This window comes from Saccopteryx bilineata, chromosome 6, assembly GCF_036850765.1.
Source record: "Saccopteryx bilineata isolate mSacBil1 chromosome 6, mSacBil1_pri_phased_curated, whole genome shotgun sequence".
NCBI classification, from domain to species: Eukaryota; Metazoa; Chordata; class Mammalia; order Chiroptera; family Emballonuridae; genus Saccopteryx; species Saccopteryx bilineata.
In genome coordinates this window covers 138,602,832-138,621,410 of record NC_089495.1, presented here as the reverse complement: position 1 = coordinate 138,621,410, position 18,579 = coordinate 138,602,832, and the positions used below count along the sequence as shown (strand labels likewise).

General features: G+C 49.5%; 1 protein-coding gene across 5 annotated transcripts in view; it reads right to left on the bottom strand.

The window, feature by feature from the left end:
* Nucleotides 1–18,579, bottom strand: part of ASAP2 (ArfGAP with SH3 domain, ankyrin repeat and PH domain 2) — a 163,425-nt gene that overhangs the window by 49,018 nt on the left and 95,828 nt on the right. For all 5 annotated transcript variants that reach the window (XM_066234930.1, XM_066234931.1, XM_066234932.1 and 2 more), the window contains 5 exons: nucleotides 18,427–18,476; nucleotides 15,563–15,692; nucleotides 11,502–11,587; nucleotides 5,050–5,125; nucleotides 4,656–4,742 (listed from right to left, as the gene is read on the bottom strand). In XM_066234930.1, coding sequence (XP_066091027.1) covers nucleotides 4,656–4,742; nucleotides 5,050–5,125; nucleotides 11,502–11,587; nucleotides 15,563–15,692; nucleotides 18,427–18,476 — 429 coding nt within the window. The remainder of the gene's footprint in view (nucleotides 1–4,655; nucleotides 4,743–5,049; nucleotides 5,126–11,501; nucleotides 11,588–15,562; nucleotides 15,693–18,426; nucleotides 18,477–18,579) is intronic.

The window sequence follows — 18,579 nt, the reverse complement described above, 5'->3', positions numbered from 1 at the left end:
TACTCACAACATCAGAAGTGCCCCTGAGCTCTCAAAAACTCTAGAACATCCGTATAAAGCTTCTACACTTCATCCGTCCTCCCCTCAGAAAGCCCGTTAATTCGTGTGACAAACGGACAGCCAAGGAACCACTTCTTGACACTTCAAGTTCCTCTGCCCAGGGAGGGCTAGATGTCCACCTCACTGACTGTCTTCCCACGGTGTGATAGGTGTGTCCAATGCCCACGGACACAACCAGGTGCTGGAGGCTTTGCCTCGTTAAGCCCTAAGCCACGGTCTAAGAACAATTTTCAAATCTTGTGACCACCAATCTTTCATATTTCTGGGTAATTTTTTTCCAAGATTCTGTCTGGCACAAGATCATAAAGTCACATGGTATAACTGAATGAGAACAGGCTTGTGGTGGAACAGACCAAGGTTCAAGCGCATCTGTCCTCTCTCGATCAGACTCCAGTGGTGAACGTGGGGGACTACCACCTGCCCTGCCAGGCACTATGGGTGACTGGGCACACTGGCAGGGTGCCTGGGAAAACCTGAGACGTGAGGCAAGCGGAATGGCCATGATGGCGGGCAGCAGACCCCTGAGACAGTGAGGAGACTGGTGGGGAAGTGCGTCTCTGAATCACCCCCAACCCCTCACTGGGAGTCACCCGTTCTTGGAGCTGACATCCAGTACCCAGAGCTCTCAGGGCACTGTACCCCAGTGACTTTTCTGCCCCCACCCCAGACAGGGAGCCCCTGAAGTGAGAACAGATCTATTATATTGTTTGTGCAGTGCCTGGCTTAGCAACTGCTGACAACACGGTGGTCAAACGTGTGAGTCCATGAACGAGTGAGTCCCCCACTAAGGCAGAACTGAAGGCCAGTGTCAGGCCACCCAGAAGCTTGGCGGGAGAGGTAGGGAAGGGGACACCTGGTCAGAGGGGTCTGAGTAAGGCCAGATTTGGGCATGCAAGAGACCCAGAGTAGCCCCGGCCAGAAAAGCCAGACTCAGAAGAGGATCATGGTCATCATGAATCTCAGCCACCTGGACAGCACCGGCTGTTCGGCCACATCTCACTGGACAGGGATACTTTACAGGGGCAAGCAGAGCTTAGGAAAAGAGAAAGACTGTGTTCGAGATCTCCAAAGTGGAAAAATCATTGTGGTTTCAGCCCTGAGACCTGCAACAGCGTCTCCCGGAGCCGCGTACTCCCCACAGCAGCACAAGGTGGTGCTCAACATCGAAGAATAGAGGAGCCCAGGGCCACCCCCAAGGTGGGGGGTCCACCAGCCCCGCAGTGAAATGTGTCCCTGTGGAAGGAAGGTCACTGAGACAGATGCACGTGAGGGGGGTGAGAGGAGGTGGAAGAAGGCAAGGTGGACAGGGAGGTTCCTGCAACACCAGCTGAGCGGGCAGGTTCCAGCCTTATAAAAGGCATCTTTCCGAAATGTTCCAACAGTGACCCCGTGTGCAGATGGGGCAAAGGGCTGGTCAACAAAAAACCAAAACAACAAACCACAGCAACTTCTAGACGGTTCACCATACAGCCTTTCAACTCTTCTGTGAGTCTGAAACTTTTCATAATAAAATAATGGAGCCTGACCTGTGGGGGTGCAGTGGATAGAGCATCGACTTGAAGTACTGAGGTCACTGGTTCGAAACCCCGGGTTTGCCGGGTCAAGGCACATACGAGAAGCAACTACAAGGAGTTGATGCTTCCCACTCCTCCCTACCCCTTCCTCTCTCTCTCTCTCCTCTCTCTGAAATAAATAAATAAAATCTTAAAAAAAAATAATGGGAAAAAGTAAAACTGTAGTATCCTGTTGAGAGCAGAAACCTCCAAAACATGGAGGTCAGTCACTCGCAGGTGTGAGGGGATCGTCATGGTGCAGTCTCCTTTCCAAAGCGCAGCCACCAGGTGACAAAGAGAGGCAGCCCAGAGCCAGCAGAGAGATAGCCACACTCCTCACCGAGGCCAAAGGACGACTCTCTGAGATTCACAGGCAGGGGCGAAGAGAGGGGCTCCTGCCAACCACCCGCGCAGCCTCCTCGGGCATGTTCCCCAACTTCTATAAACCACAATTATGTCTTTAGACTTTTTACAGCACTGTGTGGGAACCACCAACACCTGCAGTTTTCTAGGTCTCAGAAGAGAACCCCAAAAAGAGGGGCACAGGAGCCTAAACAGCAATGCCCATAAGGGCAGTTCTTATGGTCACTGCAGGAGGGGCCCAAGATGGAGCTCCACTCATAAAAGTTATTTTTAAATAATACACAGTTTAACTTAACATACATATTTGGTTATTACTTGCAACTGTGTAAATAGACGGCCCAATTCATGGGACGTCATCTTCAGAACGCAGTGCAGAATGAGATGCACGGAAGATGAACATTTGTGTTTGACCTTCCCAACCAGGAAACGGTGAGTTTGGGCTACAAGCATGAAGCCAAAAGCAGGAGCAGGACAGCATCTTCCCTCGACCCCTGTGTGCTATCTGGGGCCGCTGGGCTGGCCCAAGAAACAAAATAACAAGCCAGAACAACTTTGGCTCTGTGCTGGTCTATTTGTTTTACTTTTCTGCAAAGCTAAAAATAACCGGCTTTCTGACAAAAGCATTTTCCCAAACCTCCTCAGTCCACACAGCCAAAGCAAACACGGCCTGTGCCCTGCGCCCAGGGCTACTGGGCTCCAGCCTCCACTCTGTGTTTTAAGCCAGAGCTTTGCTTCCTGGGCTTGATGCTCCTCCTGGGACAAAAGCGTTTGTCAACCATCCCGCCGATGAACCGAAGCTCTGGAGCGCGCTGCTGTAGGGGGGTCTGGCTCCCACACCTGGCATTATCTCTTCTGGTTATAGTTAAACCAACATTCTCTCCACTTCAAGTTCTTTTTTTGTTTCCTCTTCTGCTTCTAGGCCAAGTTTGGGAGTCTCCAAGTGCCAGGATGTATGTTCTCTGGATTGGAAAGAAGTCACCAGGCTGGGGATAATTTCTAGCACTAACATATAACCTCAACCTGCCAATCTCTTGGTGAGCTGATCCATGTTGACCAAGAGCCTTCCCAGTGGGCAACAAAGTACCACGACAGCGGTCAGGAGGCACAGAGGCGCGAGGGCACCTCCACCTGCTCGCGGTCCAGCTGGAAGACAGGCATCTGTGTGCATGAGGACACAGCCAGCAGTCCAGAAGGAGTGCGCTGTGACCAAAACAAGCTTTTCTTTTTTAAATTAAAAATCTTTAAAAAATTGATTTTAGAGAGAGGTAAGGAGGTGCAGAGGGAGGGAGGGAGGGAGGAAGGGAGGGAGGGAACGAGGGAGGGAGGGAGGGAGGGAGAGAAAGAAACATTGATTTGTTGTTCCACTCATTTCTGCATTCACTGGTTGTTTTTTCTATGTGCCCTGACCAGGGATCAAACCTGCAACCTTGGCGTAGCAGGAAAAACAAGTCTTTCTAACAGGATGTGCTCTATGAACTCAGATCACTGGGGCTGTGTGAGCAGAGGGAGGCAGCACTCCAGGGACAGGGCTTAAGGTGGACTGGAAGGACCAGTCAGACTCAGCTATGCATCACAGGGAGGCGGTGGGGAGGGCTGCTTCATTTCGCTAAAGAATGAGAGCAAATGGGTGAACTGCAAACCTGGGGAATTTCCATATCACTAATATGCATGCATTCAAATTCTTTGCCTTTAATAGAACCCACTGCTATGGAAAAAGAAAGGATTAAATTTTAAAAATGCTCTAGTTGTTAATACAGATGTGGAAAAAAAAATTTTCTGAAGTTCAGGAAGAAAGCATGCAAAATTCTCCAATTTATTAAAATACTGAACTACTTACTCTCCTAGACTTCGGTCACAAAAGGTAAGTGCATTTGGGAGAAAAACAACAATATTCAGTTATAGTACAGGAACTTAAAATAGAGCAGACCAAACTACCAACAGTGAGCTTTCTATCTGCTAAGCAGTTTAACAGAGCGATCTATCTCAGGTCTACAAGCAGTACACTTAGACACATCCCTTGAATGACAAAGAAAATGGATTTATGTTAAATGTCATGTTATAATACTCACATGGTAGCAGACATATCGTAGAATTACCTTAGACATTTGCTTTTTAATTTTTCTTTCTTTAAAAGAGCCCCCACCACACAAAGGGCCACCGTGAACGCGTGCAGAGGAGTAGTTTCACAAGAGACGTCACCACGGAGACCCACGGTTTCTGCCTACCACATGAAGCGGTAAGAGAATCTAGCTCTTCCCATTTCAGAGGACACGAATTCAGGGGTGGAAGCCTCAGATGGCCACCCTTACCTACTGATGTCCACGTGGGCAGTGCCCATATCTGCCAACATTTAGGTGGAAAATTAGAGGCATAACTAAAGAGTGTCTACCTGATAGAGATGCTAAGAGCTACTCATCTAGCAACCAACAGCAGGAAGGTTGATCCACCGCCACTAACACTATATCCACAGTAAATGCTTCCCCACAAAATAAACATACTCAAAAAGATGGTTGGAGAAAACCGCGCTTAAAGAACAAACTGAGTATTTCAGAGCTGCTTGAGAAAGCCTCCAGAAACAACTGTGAGCCCCTGGTAGGCATGGGTGTCACCCTTTCTCAGTCCCAAAGTCCCCGGAGACAGATCAACATGCAGCTATCCTTCAAAATTAAATCCCCTCACCTCTTTCTGTTCCACCTGCAATGCTGATTTCAGAATGTCTCGAAGCTGGATCAACTGCCTCCTTTCTTCATCCTGGGCCTGTTTGATCTTTATAAAAACAAAGCAAAACGAGAAAGAGAAAGAGGCAGGACTGAGAAAAACCAAGAAGCTGGAGTTCACGGGGCATCCCCATAGCAACAAGACACCCGCCTCCCTCACTCGGCAAACTTGCCCCTCATGCCAGGACAGAGGATGGGAACGGGGACTCCGCGCTCCGCATGGTGGTGCTGCCAGGCTGTTAGTTTCTGGGTGGCCCCGCAGCAAACACAAGCTCAAACAGAAGCAACATTTACATGAAGGCGTTTGTTGCATTAAGAAACTGTTTCAACACTGATGTGGCAGGGACATTACTCACTGTGTGAAGATCTGTGGAAAGTGTTTCAATGGAAGGTTTGAGGCTTTCCACTGCTTTCAGTCCATCCTGGAAGAAACTAGGAGGGGAAAAGAAGCAGACAGCACGTGTCACAAAAGAGAAAACAATTTTGTTGGGTGGAGTAAAAAAAACTTCTTTACAGGAAAGTGACTGAAATCATGATGTAGTTCCCAGAGAGGAAAAGGACTGTATGAACCGAACCGGAAAACTGCTACAAGAATAAAAAGACACCGGAAACTACGAGAAGTGAATGGAAAGGAGGTGCAATATGACAAAACATTTGTGATTTTTCCTGGGGCCTATCAAAATGAGCCCCAAGCTTCCAGTTTATAATGGGAAACGAGACTCTGTTGATATAAGGCTGTCAAGATTTTAGTTCAGGAGTGGAAGCGTCTAGGGCCGGAAAAGCGTGGGGTGCAAACAAAAATGAGACATACAAAGTCTTCCTTGACAGGTGATGGCTACATGGGAAAGAGAAAGAACGCAGGAAGAAACTAAGCAAGTTTGATGCACAGGAAGGGCCATGCCCCACCTGCTGAATCAAGAATGGGGTCAGAGAACACGATATCAAGTATCAAAAGGAACCTGTTTGTTTGTTTGTTTGTTTGTTTGTTTTTCCCCGAAGCTGGAAACGGGGAGAGACAGTCAGACAGACTCCCGCATGCGCCCGACCGGGATCCACCCGGCACGCCCACCAGGGGCGACGCTCTGCCCACCAGGGGCGATGCTCTGTCCACCAGGGGGTGACACCCTGCCCCTCCGGGGCGTTGCTCTGCGGCGACCAGAGCCACTCCAGCGCCTGGGGCAGAGGCCAAGGAGCCATCCCCAGCGCCCGGGCCATCCCTGCTCCAATGGAGCCTCGGCTGCGGGAGGGGAAGAGAGAGACAGAGAGGAAGGAGGGGGTGGGGGGTGGAGAAGCAAATGGGTGCCTCTCCTATGTGCCCTGGCAGGGAATCGAACCCGGGTCCCCCGCACGCCAGGCCGACGCTCTACCTCTGAGCCAACCGGCCAAGGCCTGTTTGTTTGTTTGTTTTTACAGAGGCAGAGATAGACAGGGACAGACAGACAGGAACGGAGAGAGATGAGAAGCATCAATCATCAGTTTCTCGTTGCGCATTGCGACTTCTTAGTTGTTCATTGATTGCTTTCTCACATGTGCCTTGACCGCGGGCCTTCAGCAGACCGAGTAACCCCCTGCTGGAGCCAGCGACCTTGGGTCTAAGCTGGTGAGCTCTTTGCTCAAGCCAGATGAGCCCGCGCTCAAGCCGGCGACCTCGGGGTCTCGAACCTGGGTCCTTCCTCATCCCAGTCCGACGCTCTATCCACTGCGCCACCACCTGGTCAGGCTGTTTTTTTTTTGTTTTGTTTTTTTTTTTTTTAATTGATTTTTTGTGAGAGAGAGAGACAGAGAGAGAGAGAAGGGGGAGGAGCAGGAAGCATCAACTCCCATATGAGCCTTGACCAGGCAAGCCCAAGGTTTCGAACCGGCGACCTCAGTGTTCCAGGTTGACGCTTTATCCCACTGCGCCACCACAGGTCAGGCCTGTTTGTTTGTTTTTTAAAAGCTCAAAACTCAACGCTCATGATGTCACTTATTAATAATAAGTGACTCCTAAAATAAAACAGAAGCTAGATAAGTTTTTCTGCAGCAATACAACAATGGGCTGATGTTATTTATATACGACACACTCCCTGTGAAGAGAGAAGAAAACGTTTCCCAATGAGATTAGGACAGAGTTCAAAAACCTGTGACAGCCTGACCAGGAGGTGGCGCAGTGGATGGAGCGTTGGACTGGGATGCAGAGGGCCCGGGTTCAAGACCCCGAGGTCGCCAGCTTGAGTGCGGGCTCATCTGGTTTGAGCAAAGATCTCACCAGCTTGAATCCAAGGTCGCTGGCTCCAGCAGGGTTTACTCGGTCTGCTGAAGGCCCGCGGTCAAGGCACATATGAGAAAGCAATCAATGAACAACTAAGGTGTTGCAACGCGCAATGAAAAACTAATGATTGATGCTTCTCATCTCTCTCTGTTCCTGTCTGTCTGTCCCTGTCTATCCCTCTCTCTGACTCACTCTCTGTCTCTGTAAAAAATAAATAAATAAATAAATAAAAATTTAAAAGAAAAACCAAACAAACCTGTGACAAGGCCTGTAATAACTGTATGATTTGGCCCCTACACTTCAGTCTATACCATTTACCACCTTCACTTGCTAGGTTCAGCCACAGGGCCTTTGCACATGCTGTTTCTGCCCTCTAACAAGTTATCCCTGCAGCAAGCATATCTTCTGGTTCCCACTCATTCTTCAAGTTCAGAGTTAAATACCACCTTGTTAGTGAAGCTTCCACGATTCCCGACTTTAAAAGCGGCCTCCTTGCTATATTCTCTCTCACAGTATGTTTTGGGGTTTTTTTGCTTCAAAACATGTCACACAACTACCGTTATGTATTCATTAGTGTGATCATTTGAAACATAATTCCCCTATTAGACCTGAAGTTCTAAGGAGGGTTAAGGGCCCGGTGTCCACACACAGCCAGGAATATTTCAGGCATAGCACATAGTATTTACTGAATGAGGTAAATTAATAGGGAAGGAAGGAGAGTCTACGTCCGCCAGTTTATTGGAGGCAAGGAGACCATCCTCAACAAGTGCCACAAGTTGATACTTCTCATCTCTCTTCCTTCCTGTCTCTCTTTCTCTCTTCTCTCACTAAAAATAAAATAAAAGCTAAATAATGCATAGCTAAGTAGCACTAAGGGTGAATCCGAACCACGGTTCCCAGACCCAATTCGCACAGGAGGCCTCGTCACAACTGCAGAGACCAGCAGCCTGGGGGAATAGGAGCTCTACCTCAGCCCTCGGGCACAGTGCTGGCCAAGCACAACCGGCACACCTGCAGAGACCAGCAGCCTGGAGGAATGGGAGCTCTACCTCAGCCCTCGGGCACAGTGCTGGCCAAGCACAACCATCATACCTGCAGAGACCAGCAGCCTGGGGGAATGGGAGCTCTACCTCAGCCCTCGGGCACAGTGCTGGCCAAGCACAACCGGCACACCTGCAGAGACCAGCAGCCTGGGGGAATAGGAGCTCTACCTCAGCCCTCGGGCACAGTACTGGCCAAGCACAACCGGCACACCTGCAGAGACCAGCAGCCTGGGGGAATGGGAGCTCTACCTCAGCCCTCGGGCACAGTGCTGGCCAAGCACAACCGGCACACCTGCAGAGACCAGCAGCCTGGGGGAATGGGAGCTCTACCTCAGCCCTCGGGCACAGTGCTGGCCAAGCACAACCGTGCCCCTGGGGTGGGAGGTGCAGACCACGATGTTAAATGGGGGAGCACAAAGGAACCCCCAGGTGGATGAGCACTGCCCGGCCACAGGCTCCTCTGTCTAATGGCCGAGTCCCTTAGGCTCCACATTCTGTCCTCAAAATATGAATTAAAACAGTGAAAGCCGCTGGAATCATTTGAAGGGCATGTAGTGTGTACACACCTACGTACACACACACACACACCACTCACTCATCTGAAGAGGAAGTGATGGACGATACATCATTTCTAAAGGTTACTGAGCTCATGCCCATAAAAGGCCAACAAGTTCACTTTTCCACAAGTGGTCTGTTGCTACCCAACAGATCAGTTTGGGCAAAATAAAGAAAGAAAAAAAAAGGAAATCCAAGAATAGAGTCTTCTTAAAAATAACACATCAACAAGGAAGCGACCCACTTCCTAAACTGCCTCGCAGAAGGTTTAGGAGGATAAGAGCTGAAAAAGTCATTTGTCTGCCCATCACCCAGCAGGGCTGAGTCCGTGAAAGACTGCATCCCGAAGAGTCGGCCAATTCGCAGGTCTTTCCCATTCTCTGAGGCTGTTTTTCCTGAGCGTGGTGCTCCTTGTTTCACCCAGCATGAATCACACAGCCTGTCTACCCTGCTGAGTGACCCCAGTTGCCTTAGGACCCAGCTGTGCCACCAAAGCTGGGTGGAGAATTCCAAAGCAGAGCCCAGCCTCGGTCATCAGTGCCATTCACTGTGGCAATGGCTAGCCAGGAAATGTGTCACGTGCCGCAGATCGAAAGAGTCAATGCCACAGCCCCCCGTTCCTTAAGAGTATACAGTTCAGGGGGAGACATCACACCATAGAAAAGCTGTCAACATGGAGATATAGGAAGAAAAGTAATCACATCAGGGCAGGAGCAGAGTGACTTCAAAGTAGCCGTTACATCTGAGCAAGGTCTTAAGGTGTGACAGGTATTAGGGGAAGGCACAGAGGGAACAGAGCGCCATTCTACGGAAACGGGATAATGGGACTCGGCGGACAGAGGTACCAGCGGGAGGCACAGGCAGGTGTGGCAACTGGACCTCAGGTTTCCCCCGTCTGCCCACAGCTTCCGCAGGCACTGAGCACCTGCGGGAGCTCAGGACAAACTTGCTGAATGAACCCTCTGCTTCTAACTTTCCAGGTGCTCTCCCAGCCCATCTGGGATGAAACCTAAACCCTTCACAGGACTCGGAAGGCCGCCCCGGTCTTCTGCGCGCATGTGCCCAGATTCCTCTCAGGCTGCGCGCTCGCTCTAGGCTGACATCACGCCGGCCTTTTTCCTGCTTTGTGATCATGACTCTGCCTGGCAGGCTGCTCCCTGGCTCCTTCTGCAATGGCTCCTGCTCACCCTTTAGGTCTCCGAATGCACGAATCTTCAGAGAGGCCTGCAGCCAATTCAAGAAGGACCTGAATACCTACTCTGGGCCAGGTTCTGAGTTCTGGCTGCTGGGAAACACAGCAAGGAATAAAAAGAAAAAAGAGAAAAGAAGAGAAACCCCTGCCCTGGTCTACTACCTTAACCCCAGTTAGGTCCCCCTATTCTTTTCCTTCTTAAACATCTACACTTTAGAACCCACTTCTGTTGTCCGGTGAGAAGTCCGTTTGCTCCAGCCCACACCCCTCTTAAGCAGGAACCAGGTCTGCGGTGGACGGTACTCGTTTCCACCACTGAGGACAGTGCCTGGCACACGCGGTACCCGTTGATGTTAGCGGCTGGGGGTCAGGGCATACAAGCAGGATGCGGCGCGGGAAAGATGGCAAGGCCGAGAAGCGAGGGCCAGGGTGGAACGGGCGCACGAGCCTGGCCGAGCTGAGTGCTGGAGGCTGCCCGTTGACCGAGGACGCTTCCCTTTCCCTTCTGCCTCCAGCCTGCTGGGCTCAGTGCTGTCATCTGCTTTACGGGAGACGTCAGAGCTCGTCCCTCTCCAAAAAAGGGCAAAACTAAATCTGATAACGACTCTAGATTTTTATGTATTTTTTTTTCTTTTTTTTTTTTTCTGAAGCTGGAAACGGGGAGAGACAGACAGACTCCCGCATGCGCCCGACCGGGATCCACCCGGCACGCCCACCAGGGACGATGCTCTGCCCACCAGGGGGCGATGCTCTGCCCCTCCGGGGCGTCACTCTGCCGCGACCAGAGCCACTCTAGCGCCTGGGGCAGAGGCCAAGGAGCCATCCCCAGCGCCCAGGCCATCTTTGCTACAATGGAGCCCTGGCTGCGGGAGGGGAAGAGAGAGACAGAGAGGAAGGGGGGGGGGGTGGAGAAGCAAATGGGCGCTTCTCCTGTGTGCCCTGGCTGGGAATTGAACCCGGGTCCCCGCACGCCAGGCCGACGCTCCACCGCTGAGCCAACCGGCCAGGGCCTATGTATATATTTTTTATTGAGATATAATTCTCAGACGACACGAGTTACCCTTTGAAGTATCCAAGTCAGTGGTTTTTAGCATATTCAAAAGTAAGGCCTTCAGCAGTACTCTCTGACCTCAGAACATCTGCATTTCCCTCCAAAACCCGTCTCCATGGGCAGTCATTCCCCCACCCCCACCCCACCCCCTGGCAATCACTCAGCTGCCGTCCATCTCTGTGGATCTGCCCATTCCTGACCTTTCAAATACACGGGAGCACACACACAGCAGGTGTCCTCTGTCTGGCTTCTTTCACGTCACATGTTTTCAAGGTTCACCCGTGTGGCAGCGTGTCTGTTCACTCCAGACCTTTAAACACGGGTTGACTTCCTTCAACACAATACTGCAAAGCAGTGATCTTCAACAGGTGTGCTGCTAAAATTTTTTAAAACATACACTACCTGACTATTTAGTCAGGATCACTGGCCTCTTTCCTCTTAGACTGTCAAATAATAATAATAATAAAAAAATTACAGCCAACACAACAAGAGCTGTCTGGTGTGAATGAATCAAAATTATGCCTATTTTTTTTTAATTTGTCAGATAGGCAAAACAATATACATATATTAATTTGGTGTGCCTCAGAATTTTAGTAACTAAGTTTATATGTGCCGTGAGATGAAAAAGTTTGAAAATTGCTGCTGTCGAGGTGCTGGAATTTGTTGTAAAGAGAGAAATACATGAAAGCACTATAACAAAGGGAAAAAGAACTTACTTGCACTGGGCATGGAAATATTTGATCAGATTCTGAAGTAAATCCACTCCTTTTTTAATCTTAATTTCATTGACCTTCAGCAGATACTGTTAAAAAATAAAAACAAACAAAAGAGGAATGTCATAGGTATAAATGAATACAAGCTTAACAAATGCTTCTGGGGACAGACCATCGCTTCTGTGTCTGTAACCTCTCCCGCTGCAGGTAGAGCTCACGGTAGAGGCTATTTCCTGATGCCATGACTCGATGTTCCTTTTAACTTGGTGCCATGTGAATTATGTGACCTACAGGCAATTAACTGATTCAGTTCCAAGAACTCCCAGGGACAAGGCACTGTCTCCTGACCCGCCAAGAAGGAATTTCTGCTCTAGTCATAGAAGAATAAGGATGACTAGAAGGAATGGGATTTAACTGTCCTGAACATTCCCTTCAGCATACCTCTGGTCCCAGGTCCCTTTCTTTAGGTGAGTCACCATTAGGACACTGACTGCTAATCTCTTACAGTTGAGACTCTTATCACCCTATCTCTAAACCCAAGGTGCTTCCCTGGTACTGAAAAAAATATGTGACTATTATAAAAACCACCTTTTAAAGTGCAATGAATTAAAGCCATTTCTTTCTTTTTTTATTCAGTGAGGGGAGAGGAGGCAGAGACAGACTCCTGCACGTGCCCTAACTGGGATCCATCCCACAAGCCCACTAGGAGGTGATGCTCTGCCCATCTGAAACATTGCTTTGTTGCTCAGCAACCGAGTTCTTCTTAGCGCCTGAGGCAGAGGCCATTAGGACATCCTCAGCTCCTGGGGCCAACTTGCTCCAATTGAGCCATGGCTGCAGGAGGGGAAGAAAGAGTGAGAGAAGCGAGAGGGGGAGGGGTGGAGAAGCAGATGGGCGCTTCTCCTGTGTGACCTGATTGGGAATCAAACCTAGGATATCCACATGCCAGACTGATGCTCTACCACTAAGCCAAGTAGCCAGGGCTAAAACCATTTCTTAACTTGGAGAATTCATTAACCAGCACTAAATCATCCAGAAGCCCTTGAAATCCACAAAATACATCTGATCTTTTGCTAAAGGTTTCTAGAACAAAGACTCCATAAATTCCCTCTCCCTCCACTGTCCAGATATGACACAGAGAACCCCGAGATCATGTCATATTTGAGACTGGATGGCCTGAACGACCTGTTGGCTCCCCACCAACCACACAGGTTTCTCAGCTGTAAGCTGGGAGACTCATGTTCAAATGCTTCCCCAGGGTTACCCCGCAGCCCCAGGAGACAGGAAACTGCTCTGGAACCTGCCAGCTACGGCCTCCACTTCCGCCTGGACGTCCTCCTCACCCTTCTTTGTGAGATTTATTCACTGCTATTTGAATAAGGTATTTTGGCAATGCGTAGGGTCACATAGTGAATCAGGTCCTGGGCAGTGTGTCAAACTTTGAAATGTGTGTACCCTTTGACCTACAAATTCTATTTACAGGAACTTATTCTAAGATTCTAACCATAAAGTTTAAGAAGATGAACAGGAAAGAAGGTTCACTGCAGACTTGTTTATAAAAGTGAAAAATGGCAACGATACAAGTGTATAAAATGGGGACCGGGGAATGAAAGTGCGGGGCCTCTCTACCGAAAAATGCTACGTGGCCACCGAGCCAACAAAGCGGAGGTTCTCTAACACGGAAAGCCGCACCTATGTACTGAGTGGAGATAATCACGTCCCCAAGCACCAGCGGAGGCTGGTCCTGCTCACACAAATCATGTCTGTGAAGGCACACATTGGGGCATGGGAAAGACATTTAGCCAACTGTCACAGTGCTCATCTTTTGGAAGCAAAACTTGGGGTGATTCTGTCTTTATATATATTTTATATTGACCAATATTTAAAAGCATACATTATTTTTCTACTAAGAAAAAAGCAAGATAGAATCGCTCCTCCACCCTTCTCAGAAGCCCTATTTGGCATACTAAATTTCTTTATAAAACTCATTCTGATAAAAAAGAAAGGTTCCCATCATTTTGAAATAAAAGCCTGAAAGCCACTCTTTCAGATTAGATCCTGGGCAGCTGAAAACTTTTAACACCAAAACAACGCCTTGCCTTGACAAAGCTTGAGCATGTTTGTTTGAGGAAACTGCTGAGCGATTCTGAAATGAACTTAACTACAAGCATCTATCTATTCCTTTACAGGTGTTGGGTTCTTGGGGGAACTGCTTTTCATATGTTCTTCCCTCCCCATGGAAGATCCTTTCCAGCCCGTCTGCTTAGCCACTGTTTCCATCCCTCCTCCGACGCGTCCTCCTCCGTAAGCTCCACGCGGACCACCAGCACGGCTTCCGTTCCTGCATGTGCACACAGGGCCTAACCCGCTCCACAGGGGTGGGGGCCCCGGTATGCTCTGCACAGACAGGGGCCTGACAATTCCTCCCCTCAGCACTGGTGCGGAGGCATTAGCCAGATGGTGTATTTGCTGCAATAAAACAGACCATGTGCCCAGTCCACAACCCAGTCACCTAGACCCAGAAGAGGAAACGGACCTACAGCAGGGGGCACACGGCAGACAGCAATGACGGTGCCCAGTGTTGGAGCTGGCACCCCTTGCTTCAATGATGTGCCAATAACATGCCCACTGCCTTGAACCGTCCACTAAACACCCTCAACAAGCAGTCCTGCAGAGTTAAGGGACACAGATTTCCTCCTTACTAGCCAAAAGGAGGGCACGAGCTGCACACACTTGGACCCCTGCCAAGTCTCTCCTGCCTAAAACGCCACTACCTGATTTCACCCTGATGAAGTAAGACCAATTCCTGTGCCTGCCTCCCACACAGCTGTGTCCTCATCACTGTCTCGTATCGCCAGGGCTGATTTCTCCAACCAGGCAGGTGTAACATCCTAGGGAATGTCTGTGTACAAAATAACACATGTGTACAAGAACAGCCACTCTCCTATTTTCAGTAACACTTCGAGCTTTGTTAACTTTCTAAGTAGTGGTCACTCAATGAACAAAGCAGAAAAGGTGGAAGAGAGGACCAAAAAAAGGACATCATATATTAAAAAAACAGCAGACGTAAAGGCAAGCACATCAACAGTGATGTCAAGATTGTTCTGCAAGAGGCAGAACCATTCCATCAAAAGGCGGAGACTGGTAAAAAAAAGTAATCCAACAAAACATCTACAGGAAGCACACTTTAGAGTCAAAGCTACACAGAGTGAGAAAGGAACGAAAAAGAAACCCCATGTAAACAAGACACCCACAGAAGGCTAGAGTAGAGACCCCCTATCAAATATAAACCTGGGTCCAGGGGCCGAGTCCCGGCAGCTGATCACTGGAGAGTCTGCTCAGGGAACAGAGTCCTGGGACTCCGTTTAAGACACATTTATAAAGGCCATGCTCCTGCTGTAGTTAACAAACATTCCAAAATTTTAAAAAGTCCCCCTTGGAGTAGCTTTGCTACTGGCTGCTTACAGGGAAGCAAGGGCGGCTGAACCCAGTTCCGAGACCTGTCCCAGTATCACCCGCGCACTTGGGCTTCCATGTCCCCCTAGCAAGGCAGGGGCTCGGGTGGCAGCACTGAGTGGAGTTGGCACCGGGGGCTCTTGCCTAAACACCTGGATGAGCTCCCCGCCCCTCCCCCCAGCAGGTGGAAGCACTTCCAGAGGCAGTCGCCCTGCCCCTTGCTCTCACTCCCTCACAGAAAGGACAACAGACTGCATGCTTTTCCAGCTGCCTCTGACCCCCTCCCTCCATCACTGATTCCACTGGTACAAGGAGAACCAATACACCTCATTAAACCACTGAGGGAGGGGCTTTCTTTAAAGCCTGGTTCCGGCGAGTGCAGGTGAGCGTGAGTGAGGGCGCATGCGAGGCCAGAAGGACGCTCTCTGAATTTCCATTTCCCCTGCCTCCCATAAAAGGCTGGTGTTCAATCCATCTATGCCACCCAGTAACCAAAACCAGACAAACGGAGCCCCGCCATGCATCTGGGGTTCTCTGAGGCCACCACGAAGCTCACAGGGGTGCCCACGGGACCGTGCAGGGAACCCTGCGCTCCGCCCCCACCTTACCTCGCACATCTGCAGCTGGAAGAAGCGCCGCTCCTTCTCCATCTCCTCAGCGATCTCGGCCCCGCTGATCTCGGTCCGGATCATCCCATGCAGCCTGGCATGCTCCTTCTTCTCCTTCTCTATTTTGGTTCTATGGGGGGAAAGGCAAGGACGAATCAGACACTGCTCAACACATGTGCGCATTCCCGCCGGGACGGCCTGGCGGGGCCAACAAAGGCTCGCTGAGCTTTCTACACGCAGGGAAGCCCCTGGACTTACTGGAAAGGGAAACGCATGTGGTCACAGTAACGCCCAACCTGGCCTCTTTGTTGAGTATTTACTGAACAAATTCTTCCTAAGCCCCAACTCCGTGCCACACCTCGGTCAGAGGAGGCCCTGCCTCAGGTTCCTTGCAGCCAGCATCCTGTCTGGTGCCCACCACCATCCACAGGGCGCTGCACGGGTGGCCACGGTTCCCCATCGCCCGTGCTTGTTCCTGCTTCTCTATCTCCTCCGTGAATCACTCAGGGAGGTCCCGCCTAGCACAGTGCTCACCACTGTAGAAGAAAACTACCTTCTCAGTTGTTTTTTTTCTCACCTTCTCATTTTAAGCACTATTCCCCTTTCCACGTTTAACTCATGCCTGGCTGCGTTACCTACATGTCAAGTGTGCAGCACAGGCTGTGAACGGACCAATGGGACCATGTCCACGGAAGAGGGGCCATGGCAAGAAGCAGCCACGAGACTGTATCGAGTGAAGAAGGGCTTGAAGCAACACTTGGGTTTTTATTCTGGAGAAAAGGAGATGAAACAAAAGCTACAGAAAGCACTAAAAAAACAAATAAATAAAGGCAAATCTCATGGTAGGCACTGGGAGACAAAAGGTGGCATTTCTCAGAAAGTCATCCAATACAAAATGTTTGGGTTTCAGGGCTCTCCATCACTGGGGAGGGGTTCTTAAAAAGAGGCAAGGCCCTGGCCGGTTGGCTCAGCGGTAGAGCGTCGGCCTAGCGTGCGGAGGACCCGGGTTCGATTCCCGGCCAGGGCACACAGGAGAAGCGCCCATTTGCTTCTCCACCCCTCCGCCGCGCTTTCCTCTCTGTCTCTCTCTTTCCCTCCCGCAGCCAGGGCTCCATTGGAGCAAATGATGGCCCGGGCGCTAGGGATGGCTCCTTGGCCTCTGCCCCAGGCGCCAGAGTGGCTCTGGTCGCAACATGGCGACGCCCAGGATGGGCAGAGTATCGCCCCCTGGTGGGCAGAGCGTCACCCCATGGTGGGCGTGCCGGGTGGATCCCGGTCGGGCGCATGCGGGAGTCTGTCTGTCTCTCCCTGTTTCCAGCTTCAGAAAAAAGAAAAAAAAAAAAAAGAGGCAAGAAATATAGTTTCTCACTCTCGTTTTGTGTATGTGTTGAAGCACAGCACTGGGCACACAGCAACTAAAGGAATAAGAACATAAGGAAACATGTGCCCGCATGGTGGGGACACAGTTAAATGGATGTGTGCAGCAGGGAAGGTGACCGGAGGGCCCTCAGGTCCCTGGAGCTACAATTATACCCCTCAGGGCTCCCCCTGTCACCACCTCAAAGGGATCAGGCCACGGTCCAGAGGTCAGACCTTCCTGTAATAAGTGGGTACGGAACCAGTGCCCAGGAATTTCAAAGACATCTTACATCTGTGTGTCATGCATGACATGGCCTCTTGGGATAAGTCAACCTCAGATATAAATGGGTAAAGAGTTACAACCCTCCATTTCCCCCAGAACTATTTCCAGTTGTAAAGGGTACTGCTCCCTCAATCTCTGATTCTGGGATTTCAGGAGTCACTCTGCTCCCCTCCATCTGCATGTGTTCTGATGATCTTATAGAATCTGATCTTATTCCTGTTCAGAACAAGGAGACGCTCTCTGGCATCCTCCCTGGATCCCCTTTCCTGCCCTGGTTCAGGATCGAGTGGCGACCACCAAACCTTGGTTCCATCTGAAAGCAAGAAGGGTGAGCCTTTGCCCATTATTTGGACTGAAGCGGGAGGCAGAAGAAGGATGCGAAAGGTCCAGGATAGTAAGCTCAGGGCCTTCCAGGTATTCCAATCAATACGCTCTCTGTGCTTCCGTATAAATGCACACCAGGAGTGAGACCAGAACTTGGGGACCCAAGCAGCTTTGAGTATGGATGTGACAGATTTCTATGGGAGGAATGAGTATATATGGTTTGATGGTCCTTGGTTTGAGCTTTGCTGTCCTTCACTACTGAATGGAGACTCCAGGCTGGTAAAATAAAACCAATTAAATACTTGTGGTTACATCTGGAATGGCTTTCTTAACCTATTTTTTTCTACTTCACCTGATGGCTACATATTAAAGTTTCTATTTCCACTCAGAAAACATTACATTATTACCCAAGGCACAGCAAAACAAAACACATCTGAAAGCATTACACTATTAACCAAGGCACAGCAAAACATTAGAAAACGTTATATTACTCAATGCACAGCAAAACGAAACACATCAGAAAACATTACATTGTTATCCAATACACAGCAAAACAAACCACGAAGCATTTAAAATGTTTTCTTTTCCTCAAGTATTTGAAATAATTGGAACAGTTACCCCTACACTCTCTAGCCCAATTCTAGCCAGCTTAATCCCCTAATATAATAAAAGGCACAGGGAAAACACACTGCTTAAAGAGGCTAACACCGCAGAACTCAGACACCAGCTGTGAACGCCTCGAGCATCACCAGAAACCACAACAACCCAGTTCTAGGCGAAGCTTTCCTGGGTTAGGGTTTATTCAGCCAATAGCTTTAAGCAATAAAAGCTGGATGTAAAATTGGAATCTCAAATGACTTATGTTTACTTATTATTTTTTAAAATGAGAAACACTCACATTTTGGTTTCGTAGTCCTTCCAAGCTTTATCAAAAGGTTTTTTCAGATCCTGTAAACAGAGAAGCATGAATTAAACAGAGCTGATCATCAACTTCTACGCAAGATGCACGTACATATCCCCCAGACAGGTCCTAAAAGGAGCACTGATTTCT